Source organism: Homalodisca vitripennis, chromosome 1, assembly GCF_021130785.1.
Source record: "Homalodisca vitripennis isolate AUS2020 chromosome 1, UT_GWSS_2.1, whole genome shotgun sequence".
NCBI classification, from domain to species: domain Eukaryota; kingdom Metazoa; phylum Arthropoda; class Insecta; order Hemiptera; family Cicadellidae; genus Homalodisca; species Homalodisca vitripennis.
Window position 1 is genome coordinate 43,490,326 of NC_060207.1, and position 24,085 is coordinate 43,514,410.

Sequence of the window (24,085 nt, forward strand, 5' to 3'; positions counted from 1 at the left end):
GAGGAATGCATGATTAGGATTAAGGAACTCAAAGAGATTTTATATTATTACAAGATTTAGTGGCGGGTCGAAGGAATGCGTAGACCTGGTGAAGTACTGCAAGTAACAAAAATAATACGTACCCAAATATTGCAACAGAGCAAAGCCCAGCTGTTTAACACAGTGCGGAAGAACATGAGAAAAAGAGTGCAAAAATGACAAAATGAAGGGCTGTAAAGTATAAAAGTAATCGTGCAGACAACTGGAATGATGCAGTTTGGAGATTATGGACAATCTATGAAAGATCACTAAAAAGCCCAGATAAATGGGTAAAATGGAGTTTTTTGAGTTCTGTAACTGTCACACAAACAAATAAATTAAGGGTTGACACAAAATAAGAATAGGTAGGATCCGATAATCTTCAGAGGATGTTTAGAGAGATATAGAAGTGTATGATTTAAGTAAAAGAGTGCAGAGACAGAAAACTGTTAAGGAGATACGATGTTTTTCCTGTAAAGAAGTTTGGTGAATAATATCCTACTTGTACCAGGAATGGAGATGGGAACACGAGCTACGACCTAATATGTTCAGACGAACTAAAATGCTGAAAACTTTAATTAACGAACGTGATGTTCGGCAGTTACAATTATAATGTAGTGAAGAATTATTATTAATGGCAGTGCAGAAATAAGCTTAAAGCAAGGACGTAGTTAACAAAGGGGTCCAATGAGTTAGGATCCCCCAAAATGTTAAATTGTTTTTCATTACCTTTTTAGCAATCAATTAGTATTATTATTCAAATAATTCAGTATTGCTAATATGGCTCCTACTGTAACTATATTACCAAATTGGTTTAAATTAATTTTACTATACAGCCTCTTAAAACCCTACTTCTGTTTATTATTACTGTCTCTAAAAGCTCTATTTGCGTTGCGACACGAAAATGTGCATTGGAAACCGAGAGGGTGAGTACTGATATTGATCTTTAAGGTCAACAGCCCCTTCGTCAGTGTGTGCAAAAGACGATGCGTAGGTAGTGTCACACCAAACTACAATAGCGCCAACTATATTGTTCGACTCTTGTCAGTCTTCGTCTAGTAACTAATTGGCTCATTATATTCAGTCTAGCCTCGCTACTCAGAAGCATCGCAGCACGGTAGCTCTCTACGTGCTGTTTGGTTAGTTTGTTAGTAGTTCTGCCCGCAGATAATGAAAGCATATTAATTAGTTTTAATACAGTGATAGTGAATAGTGTACACTTTTCCGTAATGAAGCGATGTAATGATAAAACTTTTTATTTGTGATGGTTTTTTCATAAAACGTGGAAAACAAGATGTAAATTATTGCAAATAGTTTAAATTGTGATTCAACTTTGCCACGGCTAACTGTTGAAGACGTTACACCAGTTCACTTCATCGTCACTATTCAGTTCACTCCGATCAGGCCAAGTATGCGGAAAATACACAAATAGCAAGTGACGATGTTAATTTCCAATACTCGTCATAGCCTTGAGTTTTTTTTAGTAAAGAGCTGCAAGAGTTATGTAGCAAAGTTTTATTTGCAGTAGATAAATAAAATTACAACTTTGTATTTCCTACTGGATTAAAAGATAGAATAGACAGATACGCTCTCAAAGAAACGATTTACCTGATTAGCTTATATTAAATCGGCCAATAGCGCTTAATGTAAGTACCTTAGTGCATTTTGTACTGGAGCAGTTGGGAATGAGTCTCATGAGCACATTGGCTCTCTAGTGTCAACACCTTTAATCAAATGGAAGGATATGTTAGAAAAGTTTATTAAGCATTTCCAACAAATTGTGAAAAATTGTTCTACCGCTGCTGAGCATTTTTTGAATGCGAAAAAATGTGCAAACTCATAGTGATGCTTATCAGATAGATGTCGAAAGGAAAAAATAGGTTGAGGAAAATAGAAATGCTCTTAAACATATAACTGAAACGATTATTTTTATGTGGAGCAAGACTCGCCTCGCCTTTGAGAGGCGGAGAACATAATTCTTGTAACTATGGTCCAATTGTATTGTATAAGCCCAAGTCTAAAAATATGAAATTCAGGGTTCTTTCAGGACTTAGAGCTAATGCAGTGGATGAGAAACTAAGAGAGCATTTCATAAATAGTGCTGAAAATGAACTTCCATTAGTCCTACTATAAAATATGAAATTTTAGAAATGTTTGCCAGCATAATCCAGGAAACTGTGGTTAGAAACGCTAAAAATGCTGGAAATTTAACTTTAAAAGCAGACGAAAACGCTGGACATGTGAGGCGTGAACAAATGTCCATGTGTTCGCTTTATTGATTCAGAAAACAATGTAGACGTTTTGTGGAAGTTATTGACATAACAGCTGGATGGATTTCCAACTCTAATTTTTAACATATTATAGAGTCTTTGATTCAAAATGGAAAAGTTTGTTGGCCAAGATTATGATTAAGTGAGCACAATGAATGGAAATTTTAATGGTGTCCAGGCACGCATTAAAAAAGATCATCCAAGAGCATTAAATATGCATCGTGCTAACCGTAGATTAAATCTTTTACTGTCAAATGCAACAGGAGTATCAAGTTAAGAAAAATTTTACTTTTGTAAAAACTCTTTTACATATAATTTACAATGTGCATTTGTATATTATGTACAGAGTTTTGCAGGGAATAAAAACATATTTTTTGTGATTACATTACTATCAAGTCTAATCAATTTCAATTACTAATCCTGCACAGCCTCCTAAAGTGCCTCCACAATTGTGAATAAAACTCTAAAAATATTGTGAAAAAGTCACGCACTTATTTTGCTTCTTAAATTTGATAGTTACAAAATATAAATATTTCTGAAGGAGGTCGCCAATTTTGTCTTGAAACCTCCTAAAATTGTATCCAGGTTATGCCTTTAAAGGAAAAATAATCATGCTAATGAATCATGGATTTTGGATATTTTTTGTCACATCAGATCTAAGTAAGTTTGTCTCGAAATCGTTCTTAACAAGGGCTGCTGTATTAGACTATAAGGTTTTAAACAATATTTCCGAATTCAACTAGATAACTAAAGTTTGGAGCTATTTACCAACAACAAGAAGCACAGATACAGATACAGATGGATGGCTAAAATTTATACACACGTCTATACTCCTGAAATGTGTGTGCGTGCGCGCGCGCTTAGGTGCGTCCAGGCTACAGGGTAAAATCGGTTTTTGAGACTAATACGTTTTCTGAGTTGGCAAAGAATGTCACTGATTTAAGTACAAAACCCATTGATGTGTATAACCATCGGCTAAGAAATCTAATCAATGTCGAGCGGTGGCCTGAAGAAAGTGAAGTAGCGCTTCAGTAAATGAAAAAGTAAGGTAAGGTATTTATTCATGAAACAAAACTGCAGCGAATCAAATAAATAATTTTTATAACAACTTACTACTCAGAAATTTAGAAGACTTGTAAAAGAACAAAAAAAGGACCACCGAAGAAATTTCCTCCATAGTGCTCAGGTGAGTCTTACCAGTTTGTGTAAACAAGTAAATGTGTGCAAACAGATGTACTGTGTAATTTTCATCATCTGCTTAAATAATAAAATGTTATTTTAAGATTTATATAAGTAAGTTAACAGAATTTATTGATTTAATTGCAAAAAATTGTGTTTAATAATGAGACTACGTTGACTTTTGAACTATTCTGTTATAATGTACCACTCTTCGTTGGACACTTCAGACAGTCCAGGCTATAGTCACATGCGCATGTAATAAAGCGATCAAGTGACAGCATCAGTTAGGAGTTTCTCATCGTACCGAAACCAAAAACTTCAATAAATCATAATATCAATTTGGTGTTATTTATTTATTTCAAACAACTTCGAAACACAACACATTACCAAAGATTGCAATCGCAAGAACTGACAACAAACGCTCAGCTGTCCAATAATGCTCTGCTATTTATATATCTACTCGATTTATTCTTGAACAGGAGTTACTGAATTACACAATAAACACTAAGTTTGGAATGTTATCATTAATAACGTACCTACGTCAAGTTGCGCCGAACAGTATTCTAACGTGTGATGAGGAGCCTATCGAGGGAAACCACGAGCCTACCGAGAAATGTACGAGAGGATGCTAGATAGTATTATTACTCTTGCATTATTTACTCTATGTAATGCGTTTAGGGCTTTATAAATGAGTTACTATATAACACTGATAACATCAATACAAACTTCAATGCTCTATTTGTTAATTTTATTGTTTACATGCACCTTTATCGTTTTGCCAATTCCTGATTGGCAAACCAGGAATTTGAATCTATTTCTGAACATACAAACCACATTTTGCGACTAACCTATCGCCTATAAAAGTGTTGGGAGTTTCGTATATTCTAAGAGCACTGGCATAATTTCCACTTCCGGTGATAATATTGTAGCTTTCAATACAAATAAATCATGGTATAGACTGTATTCATTCATGGTATTTTTTGCTTCATTTCGTTTCTGGATAATATCTCAATTTATTAACAGTTTCCAATTTAGTACTTATTAACTATCAGTGCTTACGTTTATTCTATAAAATTAGTGTTTAAAAATAGTTTGGTAGGTAGTACCCATAAGACGATTTGATACTTATTGCTACCAAGTTTAGTTAATTGCTCGTATTTGCAGTGCATTTCCTTGGAAGCCTATCACACCTTCTTCAAACTAATTCCTGTCTATGTATAAACAAAGTTTAATGAAAAATTCAAAGTATACAAATAAAATTGTTCGGGTAGGGTACGATAAGCGGACCTGGTTTTTTATATCGAAATTGGCAAACGATATTACTTAATCACAACCATCGATATAATAAATCGATACTGATTAATTATTTTGAACAATTACTGTAACTTAAAAAACCTAAATCAACAGCTTTAAACACTTACAAATAATACACGTATGGTAATACTTCAATTTTACATGTAACATTTATTATTAAAAATGGCAGTCAATTTTAGAAAACTACACGACATGCTTTGAAAGATGATAAGACATGTTTTAGTGGCTTCAACATTTTGGACTCGTATTGAAAAACTCATTATGTGAAATTTGTGGGAAAGAAACAACTGTAACTGTGAGAGGAGCAGATATATTTTCAGTTTTCATAATTTTGGTTATAATAATTTGTTTGATCACTGTAAACATTAAATTCATATTGAAATTTAAAATATATGATTGTTATTGAGGACTATAGATACTTTTATATCAATTGATAGTTTAGGATTTGAGATGCGAATATTAGGTATCGATGATTACATTCTTCGATATAAAAAAACCGGGTCCGCTTATCGTACCCTACTCAATTGTTCCGATATCTTGTAGTTAGTTGGGTTAGATAGTATTATTATTTTTGTATTGTTAGATCTATTTATTCTTGAGACATCTAGTGGAAAACAGACACAAAGTCTGAGAGACAGACAGAAAAGAAATATTGCCAGAATCTGTTGTAATAGTTAAGCAAAGTATACATAATGGTTTATAGCTCAATTCTTTCTCAAGATATTACCCTGAGTTAAAGGCTTTGCTAATGCTCAGTTCTCTTTTGGAAGGACATGCAACATCCAGTGAACTATATCTTTTTTATAAACAAATAAATTTAATACAATAGAGTACCGAAGGACTTGATAGAGTGTAACTTTGGAATTCAACAACGAAAGCATCAGTAGGACAATACGAAAATATTGTTTCACTACAATAACAAAGTTTTACAATTTTGGAAATATAAGTTTTCAAATTCACAAAAGACCTGGATTTAGCATTGAGTTCTATGCACTTTCCTAGAGTGCCAAATTTAAACAAGTAATTTTTTTCAAACAATATTACAATATTTTATTTAACTTCGATTGTTATTTTTTCTATATACAAGGTGGCGCATATGTCAGTTTTCCCATAAATTGGGATAGTTGCTCAAGCATTTGTAGCCAGTCCCGGTAAATCGACTCGTAAAGTATCTCTGCTGAACTAGAAATATCAAGAAGCATGCAATGAATGTTGAAGCAATTAAAATTTAAGCCATACCGTCCATCTTTACTCCAAACACTTCACGAGGATGACTCCGATAGGCGATTGGAATTCTGTGACATTAATTATCCACTCAGAGGCTGATCCAAATTTCTTGCGATCAATTCTGTGGTATGATGAGGCATGTTTCAAACTAAATGGACGCGTTAATTGGCATAACTGCGTGTACTGGTCGGATGTCAATCCTCAGAATGTAATCCAAGCAGAATTCAATGTGTTTGGTGTTATGGTATGGGGAGGTATTTCGAGTACTGCACTGATTGGTCCTTATTTACTTCAAGGAAATGTTAACTCAGAAAGTTACTTACGGTTGCTGCAAGAAGAAGTAGTTTCCAAGCTCAAAAACAATCCTGTTTTCAACATTCATTCCCTCATCTGGCAACATGATGGTACCCCAGCACATTTCAGTATACAAGTTTGAGAATTTTTAAATAACACATTTAATGAATTGATTTGTCACCGTGGTACAATCGATTGCCCTGCTCGCTTGCCAGACCTGACCCCATATGTTTTTGCACTGTGGGGTTATTATAAAGGGACTACGCTTCAAAACTGCAAAATCTTGACGAAGTCAGAAACCTAATTAGAAAATGCATTTGAATTTGTTAATAACAATAAACCATTATTGCTAAAAATTTGTGATTCTGTTCTCAGTCGTTGTGTGAAGTGTATACAAAATCAAGGTGGACATTTCGAACAACTGCTATGACATTGTAAGGTAATATGTAAGTAATTTCATATTTTCAGTAATTTGATTTCTTGCCTAAAAGTGTTTTATTCAATTAATCTAGATAACGCTTTTAAATTTCTCTTCTGGGGAAACTGACATATGCACCACCCTGTACTAAGACTACATAAGTCTATGTAAATCTGTTTGGAAGCATGTTTTGATTGTACCAAGACATTTATCTGAACTATATTTTCACTAAATATATCTCAGTTTTTCAGATATTAATAATTTATATTGAAAACTGTCCACTGTGACACAATATGTGAGTTGTAAATTTATTTATAATAACTTTATAATGCATGCCTTCAAGTTAACAACCTAAAAAAAAGACACTTTTGTTATTTCATTAGAATTTTTGTTTGAATAAACAGTTTATTATAAGTATATTATATAAAAACTACTCATACCTTAATATAAACAGTGTTGTAGATAAGGAATTTTTCATCTTCCCCACACCAGCAAGGCTTTGTGACAGTTGTTTCGAATGTTTAAACCCTGTTGTTGGTTTCAGCAATGAATTTTCCTATGCATGGTATAGCAATGGGGTCAGGTTACAATGTCTGATAAGGTTTCAAATCACTTCTTTTTTAAGGAGTTTCTCGTTTTGGGTTTTAAAATTACCTTATTTACTTCAGTTTAATGCTATCTGTTAGAAAGAACTACATCAAACAATTTCTCAGCTTGCAATCTGAAAGTTTTGTTTCTAATTCAGGAACGACTCAATGCTTCAATTCAAAACCTGTTTCCATATTTTTATCAGTGACCTAACATCTATCTTGAACTGATATCCAGCTTTAGGTTGGTGGTATTAAAATACCATTTATAGCAGGAATTGCAGAATATTTAGTTCTGGACTCAGCCACTGATTATGCTGTAAATAATGATTTTAACAGATCATCCTGTTAAAATCAACCACATATCCCTGAACATCTTAAAAATGGTGGTAATTACTTTTATTCATAAACTATCCTTTTGGTATTTTTATAGGATATTGTACAGATGTTCTTATTCATTTCAATATTATGCTCTTTTAACATATGATTTTGTTTGAAAACTATATTTTTTGCGTTTTGTACATTTACCAACTTTTTATAAAAAGATATTCTTTTAGATGCTTGGTAGATCCTTGGTTTGAAGCAACCTTTAGTATACCACTGTGAGATGAAATATGGATCAGGGGTTCACAGTGTAACAATGAATGTTGTAGAGTGAGAATTTCTTTGTGTATAGTCTGGAAGTTTCAGGTGGTAGAATGCAAAAGAACCTCATGTCACTGCTCACCAAGCACATTATACTGACATACTTATTGTTTTTCTACACGTTTTGGGGTTACAATGTATTCAGCAGAAAATATAAGTAAAAAGCGTTCCAAGGTGTAACTTTTGGAGCAGAGTCTTATTTGTTTACCCCTAATTCGGTGAGTGTAACCTGGTAATTAAGATGTATTAGTTCTACACCCACTTAATAAGGATTTGTTCAAAAAAATTACTTTGGCAAGTTTTTATGTAACATAAAAACGTATATAACTATAACTTGTTCTCTCTATCAGCTTGAAGTAAGGACATGTTTTTATATTAGTTACAGGGTATAACTTTTCTTAAGAGAAACTTATTTGTTTGCATATCCAACACTACACAGCTACACAGTTTAGGGTGTCCTATAAGTGGAGGATAAAATGTTAATATAATCGGGACATAATTTCAAAGAAGAAAGCCCTATTTGTATTCTTCCAATTGCTAAGGATTTCTGAGCCACATACATTTTTTTGACACAAAAATTAAATTCTAAAGTAAATAAAGTGTTATATGGAATGTATGGAAAATTGCAATAGTGACAATTATTATGATATATTAGAGTAATTTTACATGTAGATGAGATATTATTGATTATCTATTTAATTTTGTTTATTGAGTTAAATGGTACAAACTGTTATTTAACATGTTTGATGTGGCAAAAGGTCCTTATTATGTATCTAATATGCAGAAAAATTCAAACTCATGATTTTCTTTCAGTTGGTACTATTTTGGTTTATTATGCAATAAAATCATCATATTAGATGTTCTCACACGTAATTAATTGATAGGACTGTCTGAATAAAATGTCCAATAAAATCATAATAGGTTGAATAATAATAATAATAATAAAGTGATGAATCATATTCATAAAGACCAGAAATGCTCCAGGTGACCTTGATTTTCACACAGTTCCGTCTCTAACCAACACAACTGTCAGGATATATAGCATAACATAGGTCTCACATATAACAACGTAATAGTACAACATGCACATAGCTGTGGCATGATTATTCCACACAATATTGTATGAATTTTATTTATTTACATTGCAAATAAATGAAATTAATAACCACTACATAATTATAATAATAATAAAAGGATAAATGGGATGTATGGACATGGATAGACAGGGTGGACAAAATAGAATATATAATTAACTAATCTCTTTTTAATTAATTCGTTATCCTGTGGCCAATTTCCAAGACTATAGTGTAACAAGTTTGCTGAATGGGTTTTGGATGCAGATTCAAGTAGCTCTTTGGTGATTAATGAGTTAGGGCCCAGGGGAGCAGAGATAGGATCAGTGGTGGAAGAAGGTTCACATCCCATGTGTCAAAATATTCCTTGCACTTACTAACACGCAAGAGGTCACACCCACGACAGTTTGGTGCAATTTTCAAAAACATTTAATATTATTACGGTTACTAGCCTGGGAACTTGTCTAATCTCTTCTCATATATTTCTTCACAAGTCCTTGATTATCTGTTAGTCTTTTACCTTGTATTTTTGAAAATAATTAAAATGGTATCCCCTGTACTTAATTTGGCAATAACCCCCTATACAAAAATTTCAATTTATGATTGCAACCATTCACTTATAATAAATTCTTCCATTTTGCATGCTGTTCTTTTAGTAAATACATTTTATTTTAAAGTAAAAATTTTTTATTTACATGCTTAAAATGTGCATATGGCAATTTGCTCACACGCAACCTCCCGTGTAGTCTTGGAGTGAATGTACCCGTACTTGTAAAATGTAATTATTATTTTTTTTTTTTATATATATTTTTTTTATTGAAACAGCTTTATTTGCAGATAATTTTAAGTAATATATTCTGATGCACAGTTAGTCAAACTAATCGCAGGATTGTTTTGAAATTTCCTATAAGAAAATAAAAAAGTAAGTGTGATCAAATTGGCTTAATGTGACCTCTTGTGTTCAGGAAGGAGGTGTGACCTCTTACGTATTAAAAAAGAATAAGTTGTTTCGTAAATTTAATTTGGAAGTGGCAGTTTGTCTTTCAATTATTAAGGTCTTTGAAGATATAATTCGTTATAGTTTGGTGGGCCTACACTCTGTTTAACTCTGTATATCTATAATCCATCCCAGTGCTTTGTTTGCAGTTTGTTTAGACGTTGTAAGGATTGTGAAGGAAACAGGATTTTTCATGACATTTGCCATTGTTCAGTGATTTTTATATAACTGAACAATGGAAAATGTTCAAAAAATTCCTGTTTCCTTCACTATCCCAGTACTCATAATAGAGAAAATAACATCTTAGAATTATTATTCTTAAGAAGAATAAAGTTAGGCAGATTAAAAATCCTAATACAAGGAATTTAAAGTGCCAGTTTCAAAAATATGTTTATTGATCATCCTAAGTTCATCCTACAATGAACCTAATATACAGCATAATTTGTACCCATTCAGTATATTTGTTATATTAATCTTATGTTTTGTTTAGAAGTGTCTGAAAATGACATATTTCACCCCCCCCCCCCCCCACCCCCCCCCCCCCCCACCCCCCCCCCCCCCCACCCCCCCCCCCCCCCACCCCCCCCCCCCCCCACCCCCCCCCCCCCCCACAATTTGATGCTGACAGCCAGTTGTGCTCCACTCTACAGCACATCAGAAGTTCCTTCTTGCAGATCTGTTTTCAGGATAAGATACTATCAAGTTTAAGTAACATCCCAATTCAAATTGTCTGGCTGAAATAAGGAAATACTACATGAGAGGACTAAAAACCATTTTTTTTTAACCACTGAAATGGAAAAAGGCAGATTAGAATACTAAATAAAAATTATGTTTTCTTAATTAAGAGGAACTACTTAAAATAGATTCAATGGTTGAGTCTCTAGAAACAGATTAATAATCCATATATTATAAAAATATGACCCAGACCATGAAATTTAGTTTTGGAGTTATTTCCATCATATTTTATTAAATCATACAATGTTATATATACTTTGTATGATATTAAATATAATACTTAATATGATAATTTCAGCTAATAAATGGTTTGAAAATGTTTTTAACATTCGTTTAATGGATATTTACATGTACATTCCCAAGAAAATATGTAATGTTAGACCTACATCTACACTTCATCAAAATAATCACTGTTTTGCTAGTTAAACTTCCTAAAAAGAAATGGTATACTCGTGGTTTAGCTAACACGAAGAATTGAATGGCATACTTAGATAAATATATAGGCTACAAAAACAGATTCAACTGGATTACTCTATATTAAGGCTAAGAAAGAATATCAGTATGCTGTCAACAAGGCCAAGAACTGACATAATGCAGAAAAGATAGAAAAAATCAAGCAATAAATGCAAAGGTGCTTGGAAAATCATAAATTCTGTCGTAAACATTACTCTGAAAGACACTGTTGGAGTATCTTCAAATTAATTTAATCATTTTTGTGTTCAGTCTATGGAAGAAATATATCCAGCAATATTTGCAAATCTAATAAAACTGCATCTTATTTTCAAAGAAAAAAATAATAGTCCTTATCCAACTTGTATGCATGAGTTTACTTTTCAAGGAGTATGATAAAGTTTTAAGTATTGTTTAGAAGTTTAAGCATTCTGATATTATTGATTTCTATACATTTTCTTGTAATCCTCTGAAAACCATTACTCACAATATAATTGAACAATTAACTTATTGTATAAACAAGTGTTTAAAAGAAGTTGAATTCCAAGTATACTGAAACTATCTAGGGTTGTAACTACATTTAAGAAAGGGGAGAAAAATTCTCCAGCTAGTTGTAGACCAATTTATTTGACCTCCCATTTTCTCAAAAGTCTTAGAGACTGTAATTTACAATCAGATGTCTAGTTATGTAGATAATTTAAATATAATTTTTAGCCTGCAGTTTGGTTTTAGGAAATGTCGATCCACATAGATTCCCACGAATTCTTGGTTAGTAAGGTCATCCACACTTTTTAATCTAAGAGCTTTACTAACCTGATTAAAGTGTTTGATGTTGTTAATCACAAAATATTCCTTCATAAGTTGGCTTATTATAGTTTCAGTGGAGTAAACATGAATCTAATTAAATAATTTCTTGAAAATCGTTAACAAGTTGTGTGTGTAGATAGAGAAAAATCAGATATAGCCTATATCAAACATGAGGCACCGCAAGGTTCTGTATTGGGGCCGTTATTATTTATTTTGATGGTTAATGATCTACTGTTAGTTTTTAGCAGTCACACACTACTTTATGCCAACAACACAACTTTTATCAATAGTAGTTCTGACTTTAAAACTCCAACATTTGACACACACAACTCTGTCGATGGTATCAACTTGGTTTTGGAAAAATGATTCTTAATGAATGATATAAATATATTTTAGCTTCAGTTAGTGTAGAAAGCGTCATGTTTTTGGGTGTCTATATTGATCAAACCTTTTTGGGAGCCACTTGTAGCATACATTTCAGCTAAATTGTCTCAAGTTATATTTTTACTCAGAATTTAAAAAAAATTGTGTACTTAATATATCCACACATCAATTACAACAGAATATCCACAATTATAATACTATAAATTATAAATATATTGATACACCTTTTTGTAGACTGTCAAAATCTCAAAAAAGTTATAAGGTACTAGGTGTGAAAATGTTCAACAAACTCCCCTCAGAAATAGCAGAACTAGGACTTTTTATACTATAGCTTTATTCAAGAATAAGTTTTATGGGTTTTTGGTTAATTTACCATTTTATTATATTCAGAAATTCTTTGAATCCAAAGAACTGTTAATGTGATATTTTATAAGATGTTTGTTATGCTAGATTAAATTATAGATTGGCCTTTTACTATAGTTACCACAGTTGGTTTAAATTATTTTGTCTGTCTTTTAGAGTTTTAAATTTTCTGGATTTTATTGTATGCTGACTTTGTCTTAAGTTATTAATATAAATTAATATAGTGGATTTGACTCTGTCTATTCCTTGAATGTAAACTTAATGACAGTAAAATTCTTATTAATTTATTACTACAATAATAATGTTATATTGACTAAACCACAAAGTATATAGTCAGTCTAAAGTACATGCTTATATATTTAAATATTAATCCTTGAGTTGATTTCAATGACGTAATCCATAACATTTTATGTTATTTACTAATGATGATTGTTATTGTGTCAAAGGAATTCCGTTTTCTGTTTGGAATGACTGAAATCTCGAACCTTATGAGGTGAATTTACTGGTGTATTATTCATTTCAGACTACTCTTCAAGAAGTAAAAATAATGTCACTTTTAAATCATCCTCACATCATTAAGTACTATGATAGTTATGCCAGTGAAGGATTGTTAACCATTGTTATGGAATTCGCAACAAAGGGAACTTTACATGAATATTTACAGAAACAAAAAGGTGAATTGCTTCCACAAGAGGTAATATCTTTTACGATTCAGGTATATCTGTATTATTAATATTAACTATAATGAACATGTTGCGTTTTAGTGCATGTTGGGTATCAAGAGTACTCAAGATCAGTCTGTAAGAGCCACAGTGAATGTATGAAATAGTCTTATATAGTCAATAGCCAAACCACTTTATTCCATAATATGTACAAGATACTAAGAATAGCATCACTACAGTAAAACTAAACACATTGTTTAATTTGGGAGCTTTTTGAAATGTGGTAATTTAATTTTTACATTCTTTACGATACCAAAAATTATAATTTTTTTATTGAAATAAGATAAAACATATTTAAAGAATCTTTTTTACTTATATACTGTTCAATACTTCAATTTTCATGTTGTCGCTATTTTTTTTGATAAGGTAAAAGGTTTTTGTAAATGGCATTTTGTTTTCTTTCACTTGACAGGTCGTAAGAAGATGGGGGTTGTCATTTTGACACTTAAATAACCCCATACACTAAATTTGTAGTAAATTTTAAAAATACTGAAAAAACATAGTATATTAATTAACATACTTTAAAAATTTGAATGCCTTTACCAATTTTTTTAAAGTTGACTGGATTGTTAATTTATTTACACCCTCTTTGTAAATTGTTAATTTAGTTTTAATCCTTTTCCAGACAAGTGCCACAAAATGTATACTAGATTACCAATGTTCCCTGTTTATTCATATGGTGGCTTTAGAACAGCTTATGAAATTATATAGCAACAGTAATGTAGTTCTCATTCACTAATGTTTTTCTGTTTTGTGCCGCTACATAAGGAATAAAATGTGAAACAAACCTTCCTTCATTGTTTCATGTTCCCTTTTAAGGAATATGAAAATACATTTCTTGACAGTGATATCGTTTTCAATGAAAGCTTCATCCAATTTGTGGTTTAATCTTACAAAATTACTGAAACTATTCATAACTCGGTGTAGCTAAAATTTTTCCGAGGTTCATGAAGTAAAGTTATCTTAAGAATCTTCATTCTTATGTTTACAAGATATGAAACTGTTATTTTTATATAATTTAATATTTCTTTCATTTAAGACTTGTAAGGCCAATAATTTTTATGTTACAATTCCATCATAAAGTATAAGTTTTATGGCAATGTTTAAACTGTAGGGTTTCAGTTTCTTTCAATGAAATAAAGAAAATTCCTAATAAATTTGAACAAGTGTTCTACCACTGCAGAACAGTAATATTACTTCAATCCAGTAATGCCACAAGTGTGTTTATGCAATCCATCAGGGAAAGGGTTAGCACTATAGTAATTCAATAATGTTATTGTGTGGCTTGTTCTTTATAATTGTTTTTTTCTTTCTATTTTATTTTAGATCATTTTAAATCTGTTTGGCCAGTTGTGTCTGGCTCTCCAATACATCCACAATAAACGAACGCTACACAGAGACATAACAACCAGAAACATTTTATTAACTGGATGTCATGGTCAGATAGTGAAGCTCACTGATTTTGGTATCTCTAAAGTACTTACAAGGTGAATTTTTCTGATGTTCTTCCATTGTTTGGAATATAAATTCTGTATCACCTGATTAAGTAAGTTTATAAGAAAATATCTTGTCAAGGGCCAGAATATATGTTTAAAAAGTTTTACTTCTATTTTGATTTCAACCATTAAAATTAAGAGTATAAATAGAGAAATCTTATAAATTTAGTCTTTTTACGAAGTACTTTATTATTTAGACAAATATTTAACATAGCATTAACAAGCTCTTTGTAACACCCTTTGGGATCTTGTGACAGGATTTGTACCTTCTTGACATTCCCACAACCTTAAGTGTAATGGACAAGCAAGAACACTCTAGTGATTGGAGTTATGTCTGCTAATAAAGCTCACTAACCCTTATATCTCCAAATTAATTGCATGGTGAAGTTAAATGTTATATCTGTATCTATTATATTTGGTATTCTCTTTGACGTATCTATAATTATGTCAAATTGACAACTAAGTACAAAATCTGCCACAAGATTTTAAGGGATGTTGCAAAAAGATTTGTTTATGTATAAAAATTATTACTTTGGGGCTAATTTTCATAACATTTGTAAATTTAAAAAGTAATATTTTGTAAAAAGATTAAATTATAAGATATCTTGACCTGATTGAAATTAAACTTTGAACTTTCTTTTCTAAAAATAAATTCTGCCCTTTATTGGCAAGACTTTCTCTTGTACATAGTCTGGTAATACAACAATTTTTATATCCCTAAAACTGGAAATAATGCATAAAATATTTTCTATGTTAAATATTTATATATGTCTTTGTATTATTAAGCAATTTTATTGTCTAAATAATTAAGGATTTTTTTGAAATGGAATAATTTTGGTTTAAAATGGAAGACATTGTGGACATAATCATGTTTATGAAACAACAGATTTTTGCTCATTTCTGTGGTAAGCCTCCAGGACATAATATTAATGTAGAAATAAAGAGGTTTGTATGCCATAGTGAAGGCATTCTATTCTTATATATTTGTCATTGGATTACTGTGATTTCAAATTGAATGATGTAACAATAACTACTAGCTCTGAGATTTGATGATGAAACAAGCAAAATAGATTTAACCTCTTTGTTATTAACGATGTCAAGGATTCCAAGTTTATTCCACAGTAAAAATTCCAAATTAATTAAAATTTTAGTATGGGTTATCTTAACTAGTTTTACTCTTCCTTTTTAAAATATATATTTAAAAAAATTGCAGTATTCTGCAACAGCTTTGATTGACTGGGGTTTAAGTAATTGTATCAATTTAGTTTACTATTCGTAGGAAAAATAATGATTCAACATTTGTATTTCATATTTGACTGTCTTCAAAATGTACTTGTCCAAGTTCTATCCTAATCTTGTCTGTAGTTAATCCAAGAACTGCCAACTAAATTACCTCTATTGGCAGGTCACTTTTTCATGTTTTGCAAGGGCATTTTATAAAAAAAAATATAAGAAATACTGAACGTTATTTGATTATGCATTGTTTTATGTGATCTTTTCATTAACATCTGTATTTTTTACTATGCATACTTTTACTGTATACTACGTACAATTTATTTTGTTTTTTATTTGAGACTTTTAACATATTTTTTTGTTTTAGGGGGGTTGGGACCATACCTACAGAAGGTTTAATATTTAATACTTATTTAATAAAATTTTTATTTTTATATTGATAAAACTTGCAACAGAGCCTTTTTATGAACATTGACATTACTCTGGTAACATACTATATTACAACAATAATAGTTATTTCTTACATGAAATAGTGTTGAGTTAGCAACAACGTATAATTTATCAATAACAAGTACAAAATAAATTATTTAGCATAACTCATCATATTTATGAATCCGGAAACATAAAATTTTTACATGTCAAACTTTATATCTTCAAAGTTAGAAGCAATGCCAAAATTTTCTTCTCATATGAAAAAATAAAATTTTATTTATCCACTAAACACACTCTGTATTATGAACACGTCTCTCATTTTTATAAAAATGTTTTTACATAAATGTACAATTATAAACCTAGTTACAATTGGGACACTGAGATCTTACACTAGGCCTAATCAGATTAACTACCGCTGTTATGGTCTATTGGTTCACTTTCTAACAACTCTCTTATATCACTAGATTGATCCAAATAGTTCCTATCAATTTCAAATGCATATAATGTTGGTAAAATTCAACATATAAAATAAATAAAACTTACTAAAATATAAACTAGACACTCCTAACCTAGGCGTACTTAGATTACGAAACTTGCATTATTTTGAAACAAAACACTAATTATTAGTTTCACTACGTCACTCCCGTGAAATAGAAATACTATTCAAAATATGTTTATACCACTTGACTAAATATTAACTTCAAATAATATTACATATTTGCAACAAGAAACATATACAAACAAACTAACCTTTACGTAAACAACAGTGAAGAAATGACTTGCCATTCTTGAATGAAAATTAAATATAATATTCTTCTTATCTTCAGCTTGTATCAAAGATCAAAAAGTACTTCATACTAATCGATACATTGGTTTCCACACAATAACAGAATCATAAAGTTATCTGTAAACAGGATTATCAGAGGATGCCACCTTGTTTTCAACAGTAGTTTCAGGTTTGAGGACAGGGTCAGAACAAGGGAAATGCCCGTTATGAATGAGGTTGTAAATAAATTAAATTGTAACCAACCAAATTAAAATTGGACTACTTAAAATATGGAAGTAAGACAAATAAATACATCTAAGAAAGTTAAATCCATTGAATACAAGTAATACGTTTTATTAATATCTGAGTAATTGTTGTTTGACTTAAAAATTAATAACTGAAAATAACATGTTACATTGGCTGGTAATGAACACGAAGTGAGTTGAACAACATTTGAGATAACACTAAAATATTCAATACCTTGGCCGGCCACTAATATTTCTGGTATTTACCCATAAATAAATTATACAATATTTTACTACGCACATAGACACACAATTACTGGATACAGAACAACTGGTCAGTACGACTTGGAAAAACATAGGTACGCTTAGAAACAGCTGTCCTATGGCAGCAATCTTTGACCAAAGACATACTCCATAGAGTATAACGAGTTCTGCGTTTCTTCTAATTTAATACTATATAAAATACTTCGCGATATTCCATAATTTATAGCCGCTAGCGTGTTTTAAGGAGATTGTGTTCCTGATGTCAAGCTCCGCGATGTCAGCACTGGAAAGGGGTACGCTGACATCGTGCTGCGTGACATTAGCACCTGGAGGGTTAAACAACATTTTAACCAATGTACCAAAATATTGTTGAATATAAAATTAATAATAACAGTCAAAAAGGTATGTTAATTTTTACAATTGTTAGCAATTTATATATGTACAATTTACAAATTTATAAAGGCTCAAAACCAATTCCACATGTGCTTCTCATTTTACAACTAAATTTACTCTGGTTGGTTGAGAAAACAATCATTAATCTTAAATGTCTATATTTGAAAGTATTTATAAATTCATGATAAAACATTATTATAATGGTGTGAAGAATATTAAAATACTTCACCTGGCAAAAATTCAAAAATGGGCCAAGAAGAGAGCAGTGTATGTAAAATTAGTTAACCTCATAGAAATTCAGTCCAACCAGAAAGTCCGAGTTAATTGTTGCTTGGCCAGCTCAAACTGCAGCTTATTTGATAACCAGCTGATGAGGAGTTTCCAGGCTGATCAGGCCTGCCAACATGATCGCAATCTAACTCTTCCTCTCTGTTACACAATATTAAATGTCTACAATAAAACTGTTACAGTTGCATCTCATACAAAATGTTAAAACAGCAATATTAATTTAAATTAATAGCAACGAATAATACATAAAATCAATACAATTATAAATTTGTCCTGTACTTTTCCCTCAGTATTGAGTCAGCAAAGTGAAAACCCTTTTTTTGTAAGGAGGTTCTTTGTACACCAGAGGTAATTTATTCAATTATACTTCAAGTTTTTGAGGAAAAACAGTTCCAACTCACTTGCAAATGTTTATTGACCTTCCCTTTAATCGAAGCTGTGACCTATCAGTAGAGAGTTGTAGCCTTACACTTGGGCTATGGTGAAGGTAAGCACTGTTATGGTTTAGTTAACACATCTATTTATGTAATTTGTTAATGATAGTTGATTCAGAACAAAATGCTTAAAGCTGAACAACCAGATAGTTCATTATTTTAAGTATTTTAGTGCATGCTTATAATTAGCTAAGGATCATTAACACAAAGTGTGTAATAAATTTGAGACATATAGATTTTAACTGCACATTTAGTAAATAGTGAAATACATGTTAATAATACATAATTTTAATATGTATTATTATCATATTATATAATAATATGACAACATTACTATTCAGAACTTATAGCTGTGTTGTATTTATTCTATTTTTATGTTTTCCACAGTACTTGTGTTGTCTAATAAATAATAGTGAAATACAGGTAGTTGATTTCTTATTTTTCTCTCTTTTTAAGTTTTACCAAAAATGAAGTTAATTGGGGAAAAATAAAAAGTTTTTGCATTAGAAATTAGGAAAAATTAAGCATAAATGAAATAAAATAATTAATTATTTTGTGTTTAATTTGTAAATTCTAGTTAAAAGTTCGAAACTGTTACTGTTTCAGCCGTAATAAAACCTCTAGTGTAGTTGGTACTCCGTGCTACCTCTCTCCGGAGTTATGCGAGGGGAAGCCATATGGAACTCACAGTGACGTCTGGGCCTTGGGCTGTGTTCTCTATAATATGTGTACTCTCAGACAAGCCTTTCAAGCACAGGTCAGGTCACAAACCATATGTTCATTTATGTGTTTCATCATATTACTTGTACCAGTTGTCTAGCGACCGGGAATTGTCAGGAAATATTAACAATATGGAAAGAATCGTGGAAAAGTCAGGGAATTTCACAAAATTCTGGACTTGAAAATTGTACGGTTATTTCTGCAGGGTCTCTAACCGGTCGAGAAAGTCCCAGAAAAGTCATAGATTTTAATGCATATTTTGCTTACATATCTATTTTTATGTACATGCATCACAGTGAGTCTACTGCGTATGTATGCCAACATCATATTGGCAGTACGCTAGTTACCAATCTATAAATGTGTTTATTGTTGTACTTGCAGTTTCGTATCGCCACGATATATTTGCGGACTGCAGCTGATTGGCATTATATTGATCGCTATAACATGTTGTAAACAAATAATAATTTTGTTGTCAATAATAATTTGTCTTCAGTTCGTATTTGTCTTGACTTTGCCTGTCAAAATTGTCTTGATCTTTTACAAGTATTAAAATTCTATGTATTAAAATTTTTTGGGCTGCTGAACATTATTGATACACAGCAAGGTAAGATTATTGTTTTAAAAAGGGTTTCTTCATTCTATGCATAAATTCCCTGGTTTAATAGGTGAACTATGCCCTAGAATACTGCTTTTTGTATATTACTTTTGTGAAGGTTGTCAAAAAAGTCAATGAGTTTTTGTTTCACAGGTCATTGAAAGTCACTCCTCAGCAGTCTTGTAATCATATTTTTATTTTTTGAATCGTCAGTATTCACAATATGCAAAACATGTTTTGTAGATTGGAACTTTCTGGGACGGGTTGTAAATTCTAAACACCATAATATACTGCCCATACAGGCATATTATTATTTTAACTTTAACCGATCCACTTGTAACTTTGTCCAAATAAATATTAGCTTTTTACTAATTTTTTAAACTTAATACTGTATACATTCTAGAAGCTCTGTTCCTATTGGAATTAGTTATTAATTTAAAACAAACACTCCAATAAAAAATCTCACAGAAATAAAGAAACATATTATTGGAGTGTTTGTTTCAAATTAATACTGTATTTTTATTAATGTTTGCATCTATATCTCGACACTCACATTATATGTAAATAAAACTAACTTTTTAAAACCATTAATTTTATCGGTAATAGGATATAGAGAATTATTGTTTTTGTATGAAAAAGTCAAGGAATTTCTTCAAGCCACTTTGCAAGATACCTTATTATAATACTATCATGAAGTTTCTCGCTTCTTCTTTTACCCCTCTGCAGGAAATTAAATAAAGAAAGATATCTCCTCTTTCAAAAATAAAACCACCTGGAATAGGTGTAAGGTATGAGTTTCTGAAAGCCTTTGGTAATAAGCTTGTCTACCCATAATGCTTCTTATGAATACACCCTTTAGGGAAGGAAAGTTCCATCTCAATTGTAGTTGATCAAGATTTACACTTTATGTGGTTGGAGATTTTTGCCAAAAACTACAGATTTCACTATCATATAAAATATGACGCCATTATTATTGTACCTTACAATTTTATGAATAAAGAATATTTTAATTTCATTTAGTTTGATATTTGCAATAAAAATCTTATCTTAGCTGAATTTATAAACTAAACAGTTTTCATTTAAATGGATACAGTAAAAACTTAGTCAGAAAAAAACATTGTTATTTATTTACTTCATGTTATTTATTTTTATAGTAATCTGTGTACATAATAATTATCTTAGCACATTGTTTATAATTTGTTCCAGACACTGGGAGGACTAGTGTACAAAATAATGAATGATTCGATTGAGCCTGTAAGTGATAAGTATGACCAAGGTATAATGGAGATGCTGCAACTCATGTTGGATCGGGACCCGTTGACTCGACCTAGCGTATCAGCCCTTCTTTCCCATCGTCTCCTGGTTCCTGTCGTTTATAATATCATTACTAGTCTAGGCTGTTTGTTAAAACCTCAACAAAAATCTTTAGAAGAAGACAACCAAGCTAAATTTTACTGGAATTTTAATTAAAAATTCCTACTTGTTCCTTGTGTTTATGAACAATGTTTCTACGATAACCTATAAACATTGTGTGTGTGTGTGTGTTTTTTTTTTTTAAGTAAACCCATTAAGTATCATAGCCAAACATGGTTGGGAAAAAATATTCAGTGTTTTACGCATGACAAAAGTAAAGTTTATGTATATTGTCTTGCAAATGGAAATGATTAAATAATATAATGTTATGAATATTACTTTGTAATAATGTGGTATGACAGAATTAAATTGAACATTTAAAAATTAATTATAATTTAATGTAAATATTTTTTCATCCTATCTAAATTTCTAATAGTTTCAAATTTTAAATGAGTGATAATTAAACAAATGTTTAAAATAATACGTTGATTTTTTTTATTTTTATGAAAGTCTAGTTGAAAAATTGAATTGTTCCTTCGTAGTGTGATTTTCAATTATCAAAATTGAAAAACTAAATAAATTTAAAGAGTTAAGTTTGTTCATATGTTGGTATAGCTAGCTCCAACATTAATTCCAAAATTAATTTGAAGTAAATTATTTAGGGTAAAAATCATTAGTAATTTATTACAGTTAAACTAACTTACTTTAACAGTGCTAAAGTAAGTGTGTGTAGTGTATTTATTCTTGTTGTAGGGGAAATTTTCTTGTCTACATTGAAATGTTTGAGTGCCCCCATCCATGGTAAACATATTCATAGGTTACAGTTCCTACATAAGATATAATACCATTCATGCGATGTTTTATGTTAACTTAAGGGAAAGAAACGTAAGGGCTAGCTTAACAATAATAAGGTATTATTAAGTAGTTACATCTTTATAAAAGTTCTTATTATGAATCACAAAATATTCTTAAGTTTTCAAACTTAATATTCATTAAATAATATAAAAACCCATAAGCCAGTTGTATTATCTCTTTGTATGCATTAAATGTATTTGTTTGCTGTGACAGACTTTTGTAACTTTTAGTTGTGACAAAAAATATAGTTTATAATGAATTCTGAATTGTAAAAACTATTAGACTGCAGTCAAGCTCTTGATTATAAAATTTTAATAAGTTTATTCTCCAGAATATTTTGAATTTTACGTAGTAGACAGTGTTGGTGATTGTTCATTTGCATTATGAGGTGTGTAAAATTGTTGCAAAAGTAATTAAAATAGTGTGTCATATGAATAACCATACCATAATGTAGGCATAGCCTTATAATATTATTTGTTCAATCATTTCTTTCATATATAAAATTAGATTTTGGATTTAACCACGACACAAAGCGTTGTTTTTAATTGACCTATTTTCCCTAAAAGGATTGTGGTTGCTTAAAATTATGTTTAGCATTTCCCTTATTAAAAAGCGATGTACAATTATTAGAGTTACAGTCTTAGAGAACTTATACGTACATCTTGCCCCAATTCAAATGAGGTATTTGTCTTAAGGTGGTAACCAAGTTCTTGACTTTGATTGATGTAGAGTCTTTAGACACACATAGACATGGTGAGTGTATTTCTATTGGTGAAAATAGGAGTAACTTGGCACAATAGACATTCAGTTAATATCTTGGGTGAGCATGGACCCCTATTCCTGGGTCCATAGGGTTATGAAATATTTTCAAAAACAATTGGTATCTAGAAGTTTATTCCCAGATGTCAGATGTATAAAGTGTAAGACTTCTAAACAAAAGTTTAAGACAAATTCAGACTTATTCTGCTTAAAAAGAAATTACTAACTTCTATATTACTTTTAGGTAATCATATTTTATTCTTTAAAACAAAGTATAATATAATACTATTTTTCCAGTTTTACTATTAATTCATAAAATATATTTTGAGTTTGTATACTAAAGTCATTGAGAGAACTAAAATTGAACTTACCATTATTAAAATGGTTTTGTATGAAAAGAAATTTCATTTTGTTTCATAAAATGTATCTGTTACCATAAGTTGCATATAAATATTTTAAATAACTGTATGATTTAAAACATTTCAAAGGGATAAGAGTTCAAACTTAACTTATATGATCATGGAACAAAGGTGTAATTTCCGACTCTAGTAGCATTGATATAATAATTTACTGCTAATCAAATGGCTATTATCAAATATTTCAGTCTTATTATAAGAAGACATCTTCAACCAACAGACAATTAAGTGAAACACATTTCTTCAACACTCAAAATTTTCAAAAGATATTTAATAACACAAAATATATGGTAAGTCAAAAGCACTTTTTAAGGTCAAAAATCTGAGCAGTCAATTAAATAATATTGAGTAAA

The 24,085-nt window shown here is 30.7% G+C and overlaps 1 protein-coding gene across 2 annotated transcripts; it reads left to right on the forward strand.

Annotated features, from left to right (window-relative positions):
- Nucleotides 1-13,264: 13,264 nt before the first annotated feature.
- LOC124360399 (serine/threonine-protein kinase Nek8-like) lies at nucleotides 13,265-23,083 on the forward strand. 2 transcript variants are annotated; one of them, XM_046814005.1, is made up of 4 exons: nucleotides 13,265-13,455; nucleotides 14,810-14,970; nucleotides 19,641-19,791; nucleotides 21,556-23,083. In XM_046814005.1, the coding sequence occupies exons 1-4, from the start codon at nucleotides 13,309-13,311 to the stop codon at nucleotides 21,817-21,819; spliced, it is 723 nt and encodes a 240-aa protein (XP_046669961.1). In that variant the 5' UTR covers nucleotides 13,265-13,308; the 3' UTR covers nucleotides 21,820-23,083. The 2 variants fall into 2 exon arrangements, with proteins under 2 accessions (XP_046669961.1, XP_046669970.1); XM_046814014.1 differs by having other exon boundaries at nucleotides 13,304-13,435.
- The last annotated feature ends 1,002 nt before the right edge of the window (nucleotides 23,084-24,085 follow it).